Source organism: Thamnophis sirtalis, unplaced genomic scaffold (genome assembly GCF_051295495.1).
Source record: "Thamnophis sirtalis isolate CommonGarterSnake01/CBP01778 unplaced genomic scaffold, rThaSir2_p1.2 scaffold_6, whole genome shotgun sequence".
Classification (NCBI taxonomy): Eukaryota; Metazoa; Chordata; class Lepidosauria; order Squamata; family Natricidae; genus Thamnophis; species Thamnophis sirtalis.
In genome coordinates, this window is record NW_028261386.1 from 121,402,722 (window position 1) to 121,420,667 (window position 17,946).

Consider the following 17,946-nt stretch of genomic DNA (forward strand, 5'->3'; position numbering starts at 1 on the left):
AAAAGAAAGATGGGAAGAGAGAAAGGAGGGAAAAAGAAGGAAAGGGGAAAAGAAGAAGAAAGAAGGAGGGAAAATACTTTTTATTAACCAACATCTGGTAAATCTTAATAATTCAGTAGATGCACTTTAGAGGACAGCACTGTGTTGATAACAGAAAAGCAACAAAGCATGCTACTGTTTTATGATAATGTTGACTTAGTGTTAGAATGGTGATAATACTGAAGTCTCCACTTGCAGGCTAGAGATGATGTGATCCATATGCTGAAAACCGAGAAAATCAGACCTGAAATCCTAGAGGCGCACTATGGCTCTGCAGCCCCAGAGAACGTCCTCCGAATATTGCATAGAGACGCTCTCCTTTCCAAAGAGAAATCAGAAGATGATGTTTATGAAAAGCCCATTTCGGAGGTGAGCACTGTTGAGGGTCTTGTGAATGTTCTTCTTCAACTTTCATTCTGCTGCTTGCTATCATTAAAGAGTATTAATATCAGAAACTCCCAGATAGTAAAATGGCAACCCTACTTCCAGGGAAGGCATCCTATTGATAACCGTAATTTCCCTTCTCAAGATTTCTCTAGCTCGGAAGTTGAAACTAGGATACTGGAATGTTAGCAATTTTACATTCCTCAACACCCCAATGCAACAGAAAGCAAACCACAGAGACATCTGCATGTGGTTGAATCCGCTCCAGCTAGAAAAGGCATTGATAGAACTTCTCTGTTGCACAGTTGTGTATAAATTACCAGCTGGCTTGGCTGAGGGCATCTGCAAGCTTATTTCCTGACATGATTATTTTCAGGATGTGGTCTTGTGACGCATGCCGGTTTTCATTAGAGCAATCTAGAATCTGATCAGATTCATGAAATTGAAGCAACGGCTAAGAAATCCTAAGCCTGGACTCGGGTGACCTATGTTCCAGGTTCCTCCGGTAGAGTTTGCTGAATACATTAAAGCAGAGGTCTTCAAATTTGGCAACTTTAAGACTTGTGGATTTCAACTCCCAGAATACTCCAGCCAGCTCTGGTGGATGGGGAATTCTGGGAGTTGAAGTCTACAAGTCTTAAAGTTGCCAATGTCAGGTCTGCAGCCATCTTTTCTTTTGGATCTTTGAATCTTCTATTATTCTACTATGCATTTTCTAGTGTGGAAAATGGTAGGAGGGGATTGTACGGAGTTAGATGATATGTTGCCATAACAACATTCTTTTTAGAAAGCCAAGGTCATCCTTTGTCTTTGCACCTCTGCACCTGACCGGAACTGGATGGGTGGAACTGCCAGCATGGCAGTGGAAGATTGGGCCATGTGACGGACTTGTGGGTGTGGGCGCAAGATCTTGAACTTTCAACTGGGTGGGGAAAACCAGGAAGCTTTCAGATTCAGGTTAATGTCGGGGTTCCAAATTCCCCTTCCCTTGTTTATTGTAAGCCGCCCAGAGTCCTTCGGGAGTGGGCGGCATACAAGTCCAATAAATTAAACTAAACTAAACTAGCATCCAAAATTAAATCAAAGGCGCTATTTGGAACCCTGACAGCCAAGTTTGAAGACCTCTGCTTTAAAGACAATCACTTTAGTCATAAAGTAGAAATACAGTGAGATTCCTACGGATGTCTTCTGGTGAGAGATGTTAGTGGCCAGAAATCAGGAGGAAAGGAAACATTCTCATCAAGCTTTGAAGTAAACATTCACTCAAACCTTTTGCACATTAATCTCTTCTCAAGAAGGCATCCATAGGAATTTCACTGTATTTTTTACTTTATGACTAAAGTGGCTGTCTTTAAAGCATTTTGCAAGCTCCACTGTTCCCAGTCATTTAACAGATGTAACAGATTAATAGAGTTTTGGGTCATCTAGTCCAAGCAGGGGACCCTACACAATTTCTGACAAATGGCAGTCCAATCTCTTCTTGAAAGCCTCCAGTGATGAAGCTCCCACAACTTCCAAGGCCAAGCTGTTCCATTGGTTGATTGTTTTGGAGGAACCTGGAACCGCTCTCACCAAGCTCCAGACCTGGAAAGCTCATTTCTCAAGTAGCTTAATGTAACCCAAATGTGAACATCTTTCCTTGGTATTTGGTTAGGACAACCAGTGTGATGAGCACATCCAAATCAGGGGTGGGTTTCGGCTTCTGTTACTGCCGGTTCACTCAGGGACACGCTTGCACGCTACGGGCGCATACACAGTAGTAAAAAAAAATGCTTCTGCGCATGCACAGAAGCAAAAAACAATAGATAGATAGAATCAGTTTAGGGGCGTGGCCAGCCAAGTTACTACCTTCTCTGCTGAACCGGTAGGAACCAACCTCTGATCGAAATGCTGGCAGCTCAGAAACAGTAACCGAGTACAGTAGAAATTCTGGTCACGAAAGCTTCTGACCACGCCGAAAACGGGGTTTTTTTGTAAGCACCAAATTTCCTGTTGTTTGTTTACAAACAACAGCAACCCACATGTGGCCGCTGCATTAATTTTGGTTAGGTTCGAGTCACGACCAAATCGGGTTGTGACCAAAGTTATGGAACGAATTATGGTCATGACCAGAGGTTCTACTACGAATATCTTTTCCGTACGACAAATTCCTTGTTGGGTAAATTAACCGAAGTCAGCCAGTGACCTATTTAACACCATCCCTTTTATTGTTTCAATATAACCAGCTGGACAGATTGGAAGAAAAGCAGAAGGAAACATATCGGCGCATGCTCGAACAGCTTCTTTTGGCAGAAAAATGCCATCGACGCACAGTTTACGAGCTGGAAAATGAGAAGCACAAACATAGTGATTATATGAACAAAAGTGACGACTTTACCAACCTCCTGGAACAGGAACGTGAACGGTGAGCTTCACACACACACACACACACACACACACACACACACTGTGGCAGGAGATCTGCATTTCAAAAGTTAATTTTGCCTGGCTTTTATTTTTTGGCAGATCTATAGCATTCTAGGGGGTTGGGAATTTAATTTAACATTTCAAAGATATTTTTCCATACAGATCAGGGGTGGGTTTCAGGCGGTTCGCGGCGGTCCCCATGAGCCGGTTGGTCGGCGAACCCGGAAGTAAGTAACTTCCGGGAACTCCAAAGGGTCCACCCGCCCGCCCACGTTTCTTACCCGGTTTTGACGAGTTCTGCGCTTCCACGCATGCGCAGGACGCATACAGCGCCTGCGCAATCCTCCAGGAGCAGCTGGAGCATCACACAGACGCTAGTATGCATGCATGCACTGCACGCGTGCACGAGGACGCCGCCAGCCCCGTTCCAACCAGTTCGGTTGGAACGGGGCGAGAAACCCACCCCTGATACAGATAGTCCTCGACTTACACTCCCAGTTGAGCCCAAAATTTCCATTGGTAAACAAGGAAGGGATTAAGTGGGTTTCTGTCCCATTTTACAACCTTTCTGCCACGGTTTTGAAGTGAATCACTGCAGTGGTACAGTAAAACATGCGGTCACTGGTGATCACATGACACTAGAACATGCAACTGACATAAATATGAGCCAGTTGCCAAGCACCCGAATTTTAATCACGTGACTATGGGGATGCTACAACAGTCATGTTTTTTCACGATTGTAAGTCACCTTTTTCAGTGCCGTTGTAACTTCAAACCAATGGCTGTAAGCCGAGGACTACCAGTACTTGTATATTAGTCTCACTATCAATGAAGCCTTCCAATCAATCTCAATATAGTATTAACTGCCTGGTGCCATTAAATTCAAAACCTCAGATTTTGTGATTAATTTACGTAAGCATCAGCTTGATGTAGCCGTGGTGGTGATCATGGTGTCTCCCCTGCCAGGTAATAGCAATAGCAATAGCAGTAGACTTATATACCGCTTCATAGGCCTTTCAGGCCTCTCTAAGCGGTTTACAGAGAGTCAGCATATTGCCCCCAACAATCCGGGTCCTCATTTTACCCACCTCGGAAGGATGGAAGGCTGAGTCAACCCTGAGCCGGTGAGATTTGAACCGCTGAACTGCTGATCTAGCAGTAGCCTGCAGTGCTGCATTTAACCACTGCGCCACCTCGGCTCTGTATGATCATTTATTGGCTTAAAATGCATTTCTTTCCAGAGGGACTGTCCCCACTAGTGTTGACTGACAATTTCCCTTCCCCCTGGAAACAAGCAATTGATCAAACGCTGGGCTCTTATGGGCTCTCACCATTATTCCTAATGTCCCTAGGCTTTGAGCAAGCAAAACAAGTAGTAATCAATAGAATGAGGGAATGAGGGACAGGGAGTTCCAAGAAGAACTAAATAGGTTGCCTCTCCACAGTAGGGACAGAATCAAACAGGGTGTGTGGGAATCGGCAAGATATCTAAATGACCTGATCTCCCCAAAACAAAGAATAGCTTTCTTCAGAGCCAGATTTAACATTCTTCCTTCAGCACTCCTCCAGGGCAGGTATAAGAGAACACCTATAGCAGAACCAGTTTGTATATGTGGTAAAGGAGAAGTGGAAGATAATCCACATGTTCTATTACACTGTGAGCTATACAGAGCTTGTAGGTCTGCACATATTCTCCCCTTATTAGAGAAATTGCCAGGGAGGGCAGACCATTTTTATCTAGGCTTTCTCCTCCAGGACCCTAACCCGGTTACCACATATGCAGTGGCAAAGTTCTGTGCTGCTGCAATGTCCATAAGAAAAAAATTGGCTACAGAAGTATAGTACCATCTTGTACCAATTATCTGGACATACCTCTAACAATCTTTGGACCATTATGTTATTATCCACTTTTAATGTCAATACTTTTTAATTATATTTTAATGTTAGTATTTTTTTAATATAGTGTAAAAACTAATATGTATTGCTGGTCTTTGACCGTAATAAAGATTTTACTTACTAGCTGTGGTGGTGCAGTGGTTAGAATGCAGTCTTGCAGACTAATTCTGCTAACTGCCGGCAGTTTAATTCTCATTGGCTCAAGGTTGACTCAGCCATCCATCCTTCTGAGATCAGTAAAATGGGGACCCAAATTGTTGGGGGCAATATATTGACTCTGTAAACTGCTTAGAGAGGATTGTAAAGCACTATGAAGTGCTATATATATACCAGTAGGTCTCAGGGCTATTGCTATTGCTAATAGATGTTCAAATTTAGTGGAAACTTTGAGATCAAGGCATATTCCTGGTGCTATTCCTGGTGAAGAGCCGAGGTGGTGCAGTGGTTAAATGCAGCACTGCAGGCTACTGCTAGATCAGCAGTTCAGCGGTTCAAATCTCACCGGCTCAGGGTTGACTCAGCCTTCCATCCTTCCGAGGTGGGTAAAATGAGGACCCAGATTGTTGGGGGCAATATGCTGACTCTCTGTAAACCGCTTAGAGAGGGCTGAAAGCCCTATGAAGCGGTATATAAGTCTACTGCTATTGCTATTGCTATTGGCTCAGTATGAGCCTCTCTTGGTTGCACGAAATTGTAATTGGGGTCTTGCAATTACAAGCTGTTTTAATATACTTCTTTGTCAATGTTGTGGTACCTCTGGATGAGAAAGCACCGTTTCAAGTCAGCAAACGCAGCTTCAGAACTGGCAAAGAATTGCAGCCTACGAAGATGCCATCTATGGTCCCGTTGGAGGAGACTGATGCTTATCCCATCTTCTGGGATCCTTCTTGTCATGATTAGGAGAAGTCCAAGTGCAAAACTGCCAATATAACCGTATTTAGAATTTGAAGCTTTGCCATCAAGACTGAGAACAGAAACCTAGGAAAATACTATTGTTATGAAGGGGGCAAAAATATGGCTTTTTGGGAACAGGCGGAAGAGATTGGGATGAGATATCTTGAATAACTGGCAGGCTTGGAATAAGATCTTGAGTAACTTGCAGGCTAACAAGTTCTGATTGCTACTGGTTCTCTATGCGCCATTATTGCCAGAATTAACAAAGACTGATTTCCTGCTAGTTGACCACAAACTCAATAGACCAGTAGCCCCCAACCAGGGGTGGGTTCCTGCCAGTTCTAACCTCTTCTGTAGAAGGGGTTCCACAAATCTACAGTACCATTTAGAACCGGTTCCAGCTTCCTCCTCCCACCCATCCGCACATCATCAAGATGAAAAGCGAGAGGAGGAATTCTGGGAGTTGAAGTCCACAAGTCTTAAAGCTGTCAGGTTTGAACACCCCTGGTTTTTTTTTTCTGAAGTGTTAGGGGTGCAAGGATCTTGTAACTTGACAGCTTTAAGACTTGCACACTTCAATGCCAGAGTTCCTGAGCCAACATTTTGGTTGCTAAGCAAGAGTTAAGTGAGTTTCAACCACATTTTACAAGTTGGCCACTCCCACTCAGTCACATGGCCGGCAAGCCACTCCCACCTGATCACATGGCTTGCAAGCCACTCCCATCCAGTCACATGGCTGGCAAGCCACTCCCACAAAGCAGGGCACACCTACAGAAGAGGTTCTAAAAAGTTTGAAACCCACCACTGCCCCCAACCTTTGGGGCCTCCATGGAATACTTCCATGCACAGAGGTTTTTCTGCGGATTGAAGAGGGCGCGGTTTCATGTGCTGCCTGCATCCCACAAATGGGGTTTCGCTTTTTTGCGTGGACCCAGTTTCTGACATGCCGCGTACCAGTGGTGGGTTGCAAAAAAAAATTGGAACCTCTTCTGTAGGTGTGGCCTGCTTCCCGGGTCCACTGGTGGAACCTCTTCTAACCGGTTCAGTAGATTTGACGAACCGGTTCTACCGAATAGGTGCGAACTGGTAGGAACCCACCTCTGCCGTGTACCAAAGCCCATCCACAGATGGGGTTTGGGGATCCTTGCAATAGACTCATATAAGCATGTAAACAAATCTGTGCTTGCAACATCCCCATAGCCATGTAGAACTGCAGAGTCAAAAGTGCCTGAATGAAGTTTTCAGGGTTTTGAAACTTCGGTTTAGAAAGGCTGGAAATGCTTAATGACTTCAAAAAGTTACCTTTATTGGCATGCACCAAATAATGACCAGAAATCAGTCTGACCATTCAAAAAAAAAAAAAAGACTTCAGGTGGCACAGATCAACCAGAATCAAGATATATCAAGTTAAACAGACAAAAATAATACTATTATGATTCATTGTTAAAGGAATTGCCATAAGAGTTTAATCAGACAGTTCCTAATATTTATATTTATACTTTGAGGACATACCTACTCTCTAAATACCTGTCAGATACAGTCTCCCTTTCACTGAGCTTGCCTTCCGGTTTCTTCATAATTTTATATGATGGATTTAGCTTGTCACAGCCTCTTCCTGAGTTGTTTTTCAACTTCCTGATCAAACCTGTAGTTGCGGTACTCTCTGGAGTTCTTCCCTCCAAAGTACTAGCCAGGTGTTAAGCTGCTTAGCTTCCAAGCCAAAAAAGGGTCATTGCCACTGACCTTTACACACACACACACACACACACACACACACACACACATTATGCAACAAATCATAATTTGGCAATCATAGTTTGTCTAGCTGTGATATATGTGAAGCCAACACACATGGTTGAAATTGCAAATCCAGAACACCAGATCTAGTAGTTAACTCCATAAGCTTATGAAGCAAGCAAAGCCATCAGGTCTGTTTCATTCTGGAAGCAAATGTTTGAAAGTGCCCAGTTTTGCAAAATTTTAATTGAAAGAATCAAATATAAAATGCGATTGTGTATGTGAAGTGTATTTTTTACATTCAGATACCTTTTGGCTTCATTGTCAGGCATATTATATGTGAGCTGCAAGAATTTGGATGACCACTAGATGGATGTAAAGGACTACTTTTCTATATTGGTTTGACAGCCCCCCCCCCCCCCCAAAAAAATCTAGTGGTTCTAAACCATGATTCAGCATCATAACAATGATTATAAGGTGGTCTTTGGTTCCCACACTCCCACCTTCCTTTCCTGATATAGCTGCAAGCTATTTTCATAATAGCTTTAATGTATTTAATACATGTTTGTGTGTGCGCACATGTGTGTGTACAATAGTAACATAATGTTGTAGTATAGTGCATGATTTTTAGGGATTTTAATTTCATTCACAGTTCGACATTCTCCTGCATGTACATAAGTTGGTTCCACCACAAATCCGCTAAGCCCTTATCCGCGGAGACATAAGCACGAAGACTAATTCGTGCCGTTCGAAGCGCTAAGGAAAAACACGACCCTACCGCGATGACATAATCGCGGAGGGCAAATCCGTGCATTCCCAAGCACTCAGCATCCTAAACCTAACCCTAACCCTAACCTAACCCTAACTCTAAACCTAACCCTAACCCCTAAACCTAATCCTAACCCTTACCTTAATTTAAATCCGCTTTCTGCCGCCGCGCTGTTTTAAAGCGCCCTTCTGTCGCCGCGCTGTTGTCACAGCGGTGATGACACGCGGTGATGACGTCGCGGCTTTAGCGACGCGATTTTATCACCGCTATTTTGACGAGCGCGGTTTTGTCGTGCCACGCATAAGATAGGATACATAAGAGCTTTCAGCTGTGCTCCTTTGATATTTAAATGGTGAATAGAAAGGAAGGAGGTAGGAAGTGATTTGTATTCTCTCAATTTAATAGCATACCTTCATATGTATGGTATTTTTCAGCAGACTTGCTTTTGACACATGGATTGATGGGAAACCAAGGCCAGTAATCTGGGTGCATTTAATGCAGACCCCCAAATCAGGAATTGAGTAGAGAAAATCTTGTCTTCAAAATCTCTGGGGCTAAAAAAAAAAAGCCATAAAAATTGTTTAAAGTACTCCTAACCTGAAATTTCCCTCCCTAGGTTAAAAAAAACCCACAGCTTGTGATTTCATTAGCTCATTGTCCCTGAAGCTCTGGTTTTTACTTAAAACAGCTGGGTCCTGAGAGTAGCAAAAAAATAAAGCCGATTAATTTCTTCCAATACAGGACTGAAAGGGGAGAGGGGAAAACCCATGTTTGCCTCTTAAATCTGGAGCAACCACTGGGCTGAATCCTATCCCCCCCCCTCTGAAAAACGTGTGATCTTCATCATCAAAGAGTCTATAGGGATTTCCCACCACCGTCTCTTGTCTCTTCTATAAAACTTTTCTTGCGGTCTCCCAATAGCATCTTCCTCTCCTCTTATCCCAGCACCCCCAGCAATGTTAAGGGTTGGCAAGTTTCTCTGGAGCTTGTGCGGATACATTCCACGTTGCTTCAGTCATCCTGGCGCTGGGATGAGGCTTGGCTGCTCTCCTGGTGATGTCAGTCTGGGGGGGCCACATCACCTGTGCGGGAAAAGCCATCTGCAACTCATCAAGAGCACCAAAAAGCCTGAAGTAGAAATTATCACCCTGGGGTAGCGCATGCTGTGTATGATTTAAATAGACTTTTATTTTAAAGGAAAAGAACCAGGAAAGGGAGTGGGGGGTGGGGGAGACTACCAGCTATCATTCTTCTGTTTCCAAACTGATGCTTTCCGAACTAAACGGGCTGAGATTTGAACTCAACTCGTGCAATATTCTATGCAATAAGCTGCAGTTTTTGATTGATGGCCTTGTATGCAATTACATCACCATCAATTTTGAAAGCTTAGTTTCATATGGGGCATGGTGAAAGGAATACGGCGGAGAAGGACTTTCTCAGATAATTATAGGATTATTAAGAAAGCACGGAAAATGATGCGCTCTTGTTACCACGAATTCCTAGCTGCCTGTCATATTTCTGCTCCTTTCGAGTCTTCATCGGGGGAACTTCAGGGAAGAAAAAAGAGCAATGAAGAAAAAATGTGGCTGCTCTTGGGACCTTTGCCTGTTCCAAGTTATGTGGTTGGGTGGTATGACAGAGAGTCCTTGGAGGTTGAAATTGGTGCCAGAATAGATTTGCAATGAGGGCTGTTATAAAGGATGCTGTAGAGAAGCATGTTTGCAGATTCTCTCCACTTCTGGAAACATCCCTTTAAAATCAAAACTTGTATTCATTCAAGAACAAAAATCCTTCAGCTGGTAGGGAATGGAAGAGAAACCAGCAATTTCTGTATCTATATCCCCACACCTTTCAGTCCTTAAGGTCTAATTCCTATTGGGAGGTCTACAATTAACTCTCCAATTAACCTTTTCAATCCCAGTGGCAATTTCCCCATGATGCACTTGGGGCCTTTCCCAAAAACTGAGCTGAAGTGTTACGAACTGAAGTGTTATGAATCTGGAGAAGACAGCACTGGTATGAAATTTACTATGCCCCTTTGTCGGTCTCTAGCCTCTATTGCCCATTTGTCAAGTTATTGTTTGACTTCCCTCCAAGATCATGGATAACGAAGCCCTAAGTGGTGGCATGTATTTCGAGGCTGTTCTTGAATAATGTTAAAACAAGTGGGAAAATACAACTTTAATATAGTTTTCTTACTCCTGCGCTAGTGATGAGATGCAAGTAAAGTTAGCAATTCTTGGCTGTTGAGGTCTGATAGCCCTAAGGATATCAGAACATGTTGATCTTATGGGAGGTGCAAGTGAGAAAAAGCCCTTATATTATCTTCATTAAGATTAGATTGATATTTAGATAGATATTTAGATTAATACAACAGTGGCTGCATCTTTCTAGAAGTTTGCTCTGTAGGTTGCAAAAATCTAGCTGATTGATAAATGGTTCATGTTTACTACGTTTTTTCCCTCTGCTGTTATCTAGTCCAGTCTTTACAATTTTGGTAGCCACTATTAAAAAGGACCTATGGTTTTCCTGGGGCTTTCACTAGAAATTTTTTAAAAATGACTCACCAAATCGGGGTTGATCTTCAAGAAAAGAATGTTTGATATAATCTTTTTATCTATACTGGTTTAAGATTTAAAGTTCTCCCCTCTTTTGCTTATTTATTTTTCTCCTTTAATTCCAAAACATCCAAAAGAAGAGTCAGGGAAGCAAGGTAGATATTATGTGAATTTTGATGTCATCATTCAACTGTAGTAAAAGTTTGTATTAATTTGGGTCAACACTGCTTGCTCTGTAAAGAAAGCATTTGCAAGGAGTTTTAACATGATTTAACTAGTAAACTTTTAGAAGCTGCTAATTAAAAATCCCCAAATAATTCTTCATGTAGTGCAGAGGTGGGGAATTATGGCCCCTTTATGATTTGTGGCTGGCTGGCTCAGGAATTCTGGGAACTGAAGCCCACAAGTCATACATAAAAGGCCATCGGTTCCCACCACTGATGTAATATAACCTTCTACATGTCTCCTCAGGAATAAGTGTTGTTGAGATCAGTGTCCTATAGGTAAGTACCTATAGGATTATGGCTGTAACCTGAGGTCATCTTTAAAACAGGCTCCTAGACCATGCTTACTCATTTCTTTAGTGTAAGGGTGGATCAAGTTCAATAGGTTATGTGAGCTGAATGAAGTGTGATTTATTCAAGAAACATGATTCTAAGCCATAATGTGTCTTTTGGTTTAGCTTAGTGTGATGTTAACCACAGGTAGTGATTGGGGTCTATAGACTGTCACTTATAGCTTAGTCTAGTACATTTAATTTTGCCACTATGGCTTATTACACTAACCATAAATCACACCATGGTTTAGAACAATATGTCAACACAGCAAGAGCAATAACAACCGAATAACTGCAATCTCATCTATTATTAGACAGGGAAGAAAGACACAGGTACCAAATCACAGTCTCAAAACAGCTTATTGTGAAGTTGATAATTTGGATTCATATATCAAAGTGGTTTTGGGATGTGGCCAATACCTAGCTTCAAAATATTTATTGGCAAAGTTTAAATAAATAATTCCTGGTTTTATACTCTCTGTTCAGCCCCACCTCTGTTTCCTGTTCCTGTGTAAGAAATGTATTCTCATTGTTTGTCAGACTCCTAGGGTTGCCCTGCAGGGGCAACTCTCTAAGCTGTGTTTTGAGTCCAAGTTTGGTTGAGTTCCCAGATGCCATGTGGTGAGTTTCTGTAGAAGGGTAATCCTATCTTTGTTATGTAGAGTAAACTAGCTAGTAAACTTCAATGGCCGATTGAAAAAGGTGCAGGCTATTAAGAGTGAGTCTGTTTCCTGCCTAAAGCATTTCTTCCTTTCTGATCCAGGGAAATATAATATTCTGCCTTTTCAATATTTCCCAGGGTATTTCATTTTTCTAGGAGAGGGTTGGGTGCTAATTTCCTACAATACATAAATAAATATGCCAAAGCAATGGGAAATCGTCCAATAACTGGCAGCATTTTACACTCTCTCAGTTGTGAAAGAAAACTAAGTAAGGTCAGACTTGAAGACATACAGCAACTTAGGGCTGTGGGAAAGTTTAAACAAACATTCTACAAAAAGATCACAATGGTAATCAGTAACAATATGGGGTCACCCTGAGTTGAGCTCAACTTGAGAGTTTAGCTTTAAAGCTGGGATCATTTTTATCATAGGTGTACTGTAAGGTTGGAATCCAGTGAATATATTCCCAAATCATGAAATATATGCAAGCAACGTTTTAACAGCAGGCTTTCTAAGAAAAAAACCCCACTTCTGTAGCTTTAACAGTAGCTTAATAACCACAAAAAAGAATTAAGCAGTTGTCATGGAGAGAGATAGCTTCATCAGCTGCCTGCCTATAATGAGGCATATAAAAAGCACAGAGAAATTAAAGTTGCTACTTCCTTGTAAGAGGCACAGGTCATACATCTTGGCCCATGTTTTTGCATATCTAAAAAATAGACCAGCAAGATTAATCATAAAGCTCTTGATCTTGACCTTTTAACAAGGATCTCTGCATCGTAAGGCCTATTAGGTATTATTGAACTCTTAAGTGCTAAGATTTCTAGCCAGCCTAGAAAAATGCAGGATGCTGGAAATTGTAGGTCGGTGATTTGTGGAAATACTTCTGCTGACTTAATAAGTATTTGAAATGATGATCTGAAGACACAGGTATGTGAATGTCTTAAATTGAAGGGGAGGCCAAGCGGCTTTACTGCCCTAATTAAGTAAATTGGTTAATCTGGAGATGCGGATTGTGGAACTACAAGTCCCAACATCCCTATCAAAAATTAAAGTTTGCGAGTAGGTGTAGTTCTAATGGGAAATTGTATTACAGTATGTTTTATTGGCACAGTAAAAAAAAAATGGGGATAAATTTCAGCAATTAAAGCATTCCTTTGCTGCAATTTTGTTGCTATAGAAAGTCCTTGGATAAGTGTCAGTCTTTTTGACCGGATCCGAAAAATGCAGGATTCACTCAAATATTTACCCAGCTTCTGCCAACCTAACAGTTCGAAAGCACCTAAAAATGCAAATAGAAAAATAGGAACCACCTTGGTGGGAAGGTTCTGTGCGCCTTCGGCATTTAGTCATGCCGCCCACATGATCACAGAGATGTCTTCGGATAGTGCTGGCTCTTTGGCTTTGAAACAGAGATGAGTACTGCCCCCTAAGGTCTGGAACGACTAGTACATATATGTGAGGGGAACCTTTACCTTTATACTATACAATCCTATTACCCATTGGGTTATCCTTTGAGAGAAATGTAGTACAGTCTGGTGCGATCAGAATAAATATTAAATTTCTGGCTGATCATATATCTTTTATCCCAGCTACAACCAAGTGATTGAAAAACAACTGTAGTAGCAACGGACTTCAATGAAAAGGCAATATTTGCTTACCTAAACAGATAAGCAGAATGAATAAGAGTATAGGCAAAAAAAAGTAGTGGGAGAATCCCACCAATTTTTTTGCTTATATCCTTATTCATTCTGTTACTTCCAACTTCTTTGCCAGATTCCCCAATGATTTTTCTTGTGAAAAGCTGGCAGAGAACATTGGAAATCAGTCATATGACCATGGGAACGCTGCAATGGCCACAACTTTGCAAATAAATCTGGTTGGAACATCGTGGAAATTTCAATGCCACAGCAGTATTGGGTCCCTTGATTTTTTAAAAAAATGTATTTAAGTTAGCAGATTTTAGGTACAAACAGAATAACACAATAAGAGTTCTTGTAATACATAGATTTTCTTTTCAATTTGAGAAAATGACTGAATGGGCTACAAAATTGACGACTGCAGCCTCAACAAAAGCTATGGATATTTACATTCAGCATCAAAATAAAGTTTCAATTATCTTAAACTGTAGAGCATGGATGTCAAAACTCACAGCTTGTTGCTGTCACATGACATTTCATGATGTTTTTTCCTCTTCATGGAGCTGGGGTGAGCATGGCCTGAGTGAGATTCTTCTGGCCCAGGGGGGCGCCAGTTTGACACCCCTTCATAGAGCCATTTGTGGAGCTAGGAATTTTTTTTAAAAAAAAATGGATTTTAGCTAATCTCTGTTCCAAATTTGAGATGAGACAGTATTATCTTGAAAAAAAATCATTTAATTTTGTTACAAGCATTCTCTATCACTTAGACCAAGGGTGTCAAACTGGTGGCCTGTGAGCCGCATCATGAGCTTGCCACACCCATTCCAGCTCTGCAAAGGCAAAAAAAAATAATCTCAATACATCATGAGACGCAATCGAGTTTGAAACTCGTGACTTAGGCAAATTACTTTGCTTGATGGAAGAAGAACGAAACAGGATCAACTCTGAAAGGTTGTGCTTCTTTACTGTATGGTGCTATGTTTTATAAAAAGCCTGAATTATTTTGGGTCCCTAAAAAAAGGACACGTTGATAGACACTTCATAAGAAGCAATAAATAAATATTAGGAAGATAACCAATACATCTGTATGATGAAATTTTAAGGGGGTGTTGCGTAGAGAACCTCAACCCATTAGTTCAGAGGAATTGGAATTCTTTCATACCCATTGTTAGCTAGGTAGACTTATTGCAAGTTTTTGTCAAAGGATCATAATTATGGCAAACTCTCATTTGTGTCCAAAGGTCAGCTTAATCAGGAAAGTCCTTAATGGCCTATTTAGGAACGGTTGAATGTGTTCTTTGCAGGATGTACATTTTTAAGTAACAAATCCCAAGGTTTGGCTAGTTTTTCCGTGACCCGTCAAAACCGCGGTCCACTAAAGCGCGCCCGATTAAAGCGCGTACCTGACGTCATCAGCAGCGCGACAAATACGACCGCGGAGAAAAAAGGGCGCTTTAAAAAGCGCTTTTAAAGCAAGCCGATTCACATAAAGGTAAGGGTTAGGTTTAGGGTTAGGGTTAGAGTTAGGTTAAGGGTTAGGGTTAGGTTTAGGGTTACGTTAAGCGTTAGGGTTAGGTTAAGGGTTAGCGTTAGGTTTAGCGTTAGGTTAAGGGTTAGGTATAGGGTTAGTTTAGGGTTAGGTTAAGGGTTAGGCTTAGGGTTAGGTTTAGGGTTAGGTTTGGGGGGGTTAGGTTTAGATTTATGCGTTAATTTTAAGTTTACCGCTCACAGCGTGCTGTTTTCGTCGCGCTGTGATGATGTCACGTACGCGCTTTCGTCGAGCGCGCTTTAGTCTACCGCGGTTTTGTGGTGGAACCGGTTTTTCTTCTGTTGCAGGAGCATGCCCACAGGTCAACTGTTCTGAGCTTGAAAAATAACACCAGCCTTTGCTTTGGAATTTAGGTACTTTAGGAATTTATGTATAGCACCATTCCTGGTGACCGTGGACAAATTTTTGTATATCTTTTCAGCCACAGAATGCCACTGCTTTTTCTGGGAGGTCATTTTCAAGTACTCCATTCGATGTACCAAATAATGTACCTTGGGATTTCTTCATGGTCTCCTATCCAAATATTAATTAGGTTTGTTGATCTTTTAGAGAACAGGTCAGCTGGTGCTGTCGGCTTCCCAGATCTTAGAAATTATAATAAATATTGGGAAAGCTAAATAAACCCAACCCTAACCCTAACATTATCCTAACACAAAGCAGTGACACTGATTAACTACCCCCCCCCCTCAATTTCCCAGTTATCAAATGCCAAAAAGGAATGAAAACTACTTTTCATTCTACTTTTATCCCTGGGTTATAATCTGATTTTATTCTCAAGGCGTGGATCATCCATACACAGTTATCATGATAGCTTTTAGAAAAGCATTATCTATTATAAACGAGGGGTTTTCTTTCTTCTTCATAAGTGTGGGTTAATTATTCAAGTTCCGTTCTGTCTTGTGCTGCACTTAGGAACCTTTACAGAGAGGATAATGGTTTGTTTCATGTTTGCATGATTCCACTTTTTGTTGATCCTGAAAGGGGGAGCCCAACGCTGCTTAAACGCAAGTTAAGTAGAACTGGCTGGAGTTTCAATGAGTTTGGAAGGAAAGTTGCGGGGAGAGTGGGAGAAATACACTTTATCTGGTGCTTCCCCCCTCTGTTAAACCTTCCTCTAGCCAACATTCTCCCTTGCTTCCCCAAGTAGAGAGGCTCCACCTCCCCACCATCCTCCCCGCTGCCCAAAGTTAAATCTGCACAATAATGAGCAGTTATAAGGGAAGGGATGACATCACCAGTAAGTGGTCCCAGGCTGTTTTGCACAACATTCACCTTTCATTGTTCCGATGACATGGCTGGAATGTGATGGCTAATTCCCTGGAGAGCAGGGCCTGGGCGCCAGCCGACTCTCTTGCAAGGGAAGGCGAATAGAAAGGGTCGCTCAGGCAAAAAAAGAGAGAGAGAGAAAGGTAAGAAAGCTGCACAGTGCTGGGGTTGAGTTGCGTGCTCGTTTTCCTTCAATGTTAGTCCCTTGCTGGTGCGCCTTGAGGTTTTGTGCAGGCATGTGTGTGTGTGTGTGTGAATGGGATTGCTTGGTAGGGAGAATCAGCTGGAAGCCCTCGCACTTTGCAAGCGGAAGGACGGGATAGATGCTTGTGAAAGAGAATGGAGCAAAAGTAGCTTTTTAAAAAACCCTCAAGTCCCAAAGGTGCTTCCTCCTCCCCCCCCCCCGCGCCCAACTGGACTTTCTGGTTTTTCTTTGAAGACGTTTCGCTTCTCATCCAAGCAGCTTCTTCAGTTCTGAAAAACCTCAAGTCTTTTTTTTCTCTTCTGAACCGGTGGCGAAGATCAGGGGAGAGATCTTGCAGCGTCATCTCTGGGAGGCTTTTGGTTTGACGCTTTCTTTGTAAAATGCAGATGCGTGAATTGAGAATGAAGGCTTCGGTTTCACACTGACTGACTTGCTGGGGGGTGGGGGGAGTTTTTCTTGGGGTCTGCAGCCTTTTGCTGACCTGCCCCAAACTTCGTAATACTGATCAATTCTCGTCGTGCAACTTAAGAGTTGAAATGTTTCAACTAAGCACTTTCTGTTTTGGAGACCTTATCTGGTGGATGCCTCCGAGGAAGTCAGCAGAACTACTTTGCTATCTTGTAGAGAATATTTCTGAGTAACCGGACTCCTCCTTTAATATCACTTTAAATGCTTCTAATTCTACTGGCCTGAAAGAGTATTAATAAGCATGTTTTATTTTACACACACACATTTTTCCTCCTCTTCAGACAGTTTTGGGGCATTATGTAAAGACTCATGGAAGGCTATAATTGTATTGTATTGTATTGTATTGTATTGTATTGTATTGTATTGTATTGTATTGTATTATTTGTATGCCGCCCTTCTCCGGGAGGACTTAGGGCGGCAAACAATTCAAGGGGAAAAAAAAAGGTGGAACATAAAAGACAAAATACAAATAATAAAAGTAGACAACAGTCGCACAACCATACATGTCGAGAGGGGAGGGAACTCATCACCCCCAGGCCTGCCGGGAGGGAACTCATCACCCCCAGGCCTGCCGGCAAAGCCAGGTTTTGACGGCTTTTTCGGAAGGCCTGGAGAGAGGTGAGGGTCCAAATCCCTGCGGGGAGATCATTCCAGAGGGCCGGAGCTGCCACAGAGAAGGCCCTCCCCCGGGTAATAGCCAGGTGGCATTGGCTGGTAGATGGCACCCGGAGGAGGCCAACCCTGTGAGATCTAATGGGTTTGTGGGAGGTAATTGGCGGCAGGCGGTCTCTCAAGTATAATAATTTTGCTGAAGCTCAAAAGGTCTGAATCTGTTCAGAGATGGTATTCAGCCGGTTCTCTCTGGTTCGGGCGAACTGGTAGCATTGGCTGCAGAAGGCTCCACCCACCTGCCCCGA

The 17,946-nt window shown here is 42.3% G+C and overlaps 1 protein-coding gene across 3 annotated transcripts in view; it reads left to right on the plus strand.

Moving 5' to 3' along the window:
• The window catches only part of FILIP1 (filamin A interacting protein 1), a 101,748-nt gene that overhangs the window by 54,546 nt on the left and 29,256 nt on the right, over positions 1-17,946 (plus strand). For all 3 annotated transcript variants that reach the window (XM_087718855.1, XM_087718856.1, XM_087718857.1), the window contains exons 3-4: positions 238-408; positions 2,649-2,827. In XM_087718855.1, the coding sequence (XP_087574981.1) occupies positions 238-408; positions 2,649-2,827 (350 nt within the window). The remainder of the gene's footprint in view (positions 1-237; positions 409-2,648; positions 2,828-17,946) is intronic.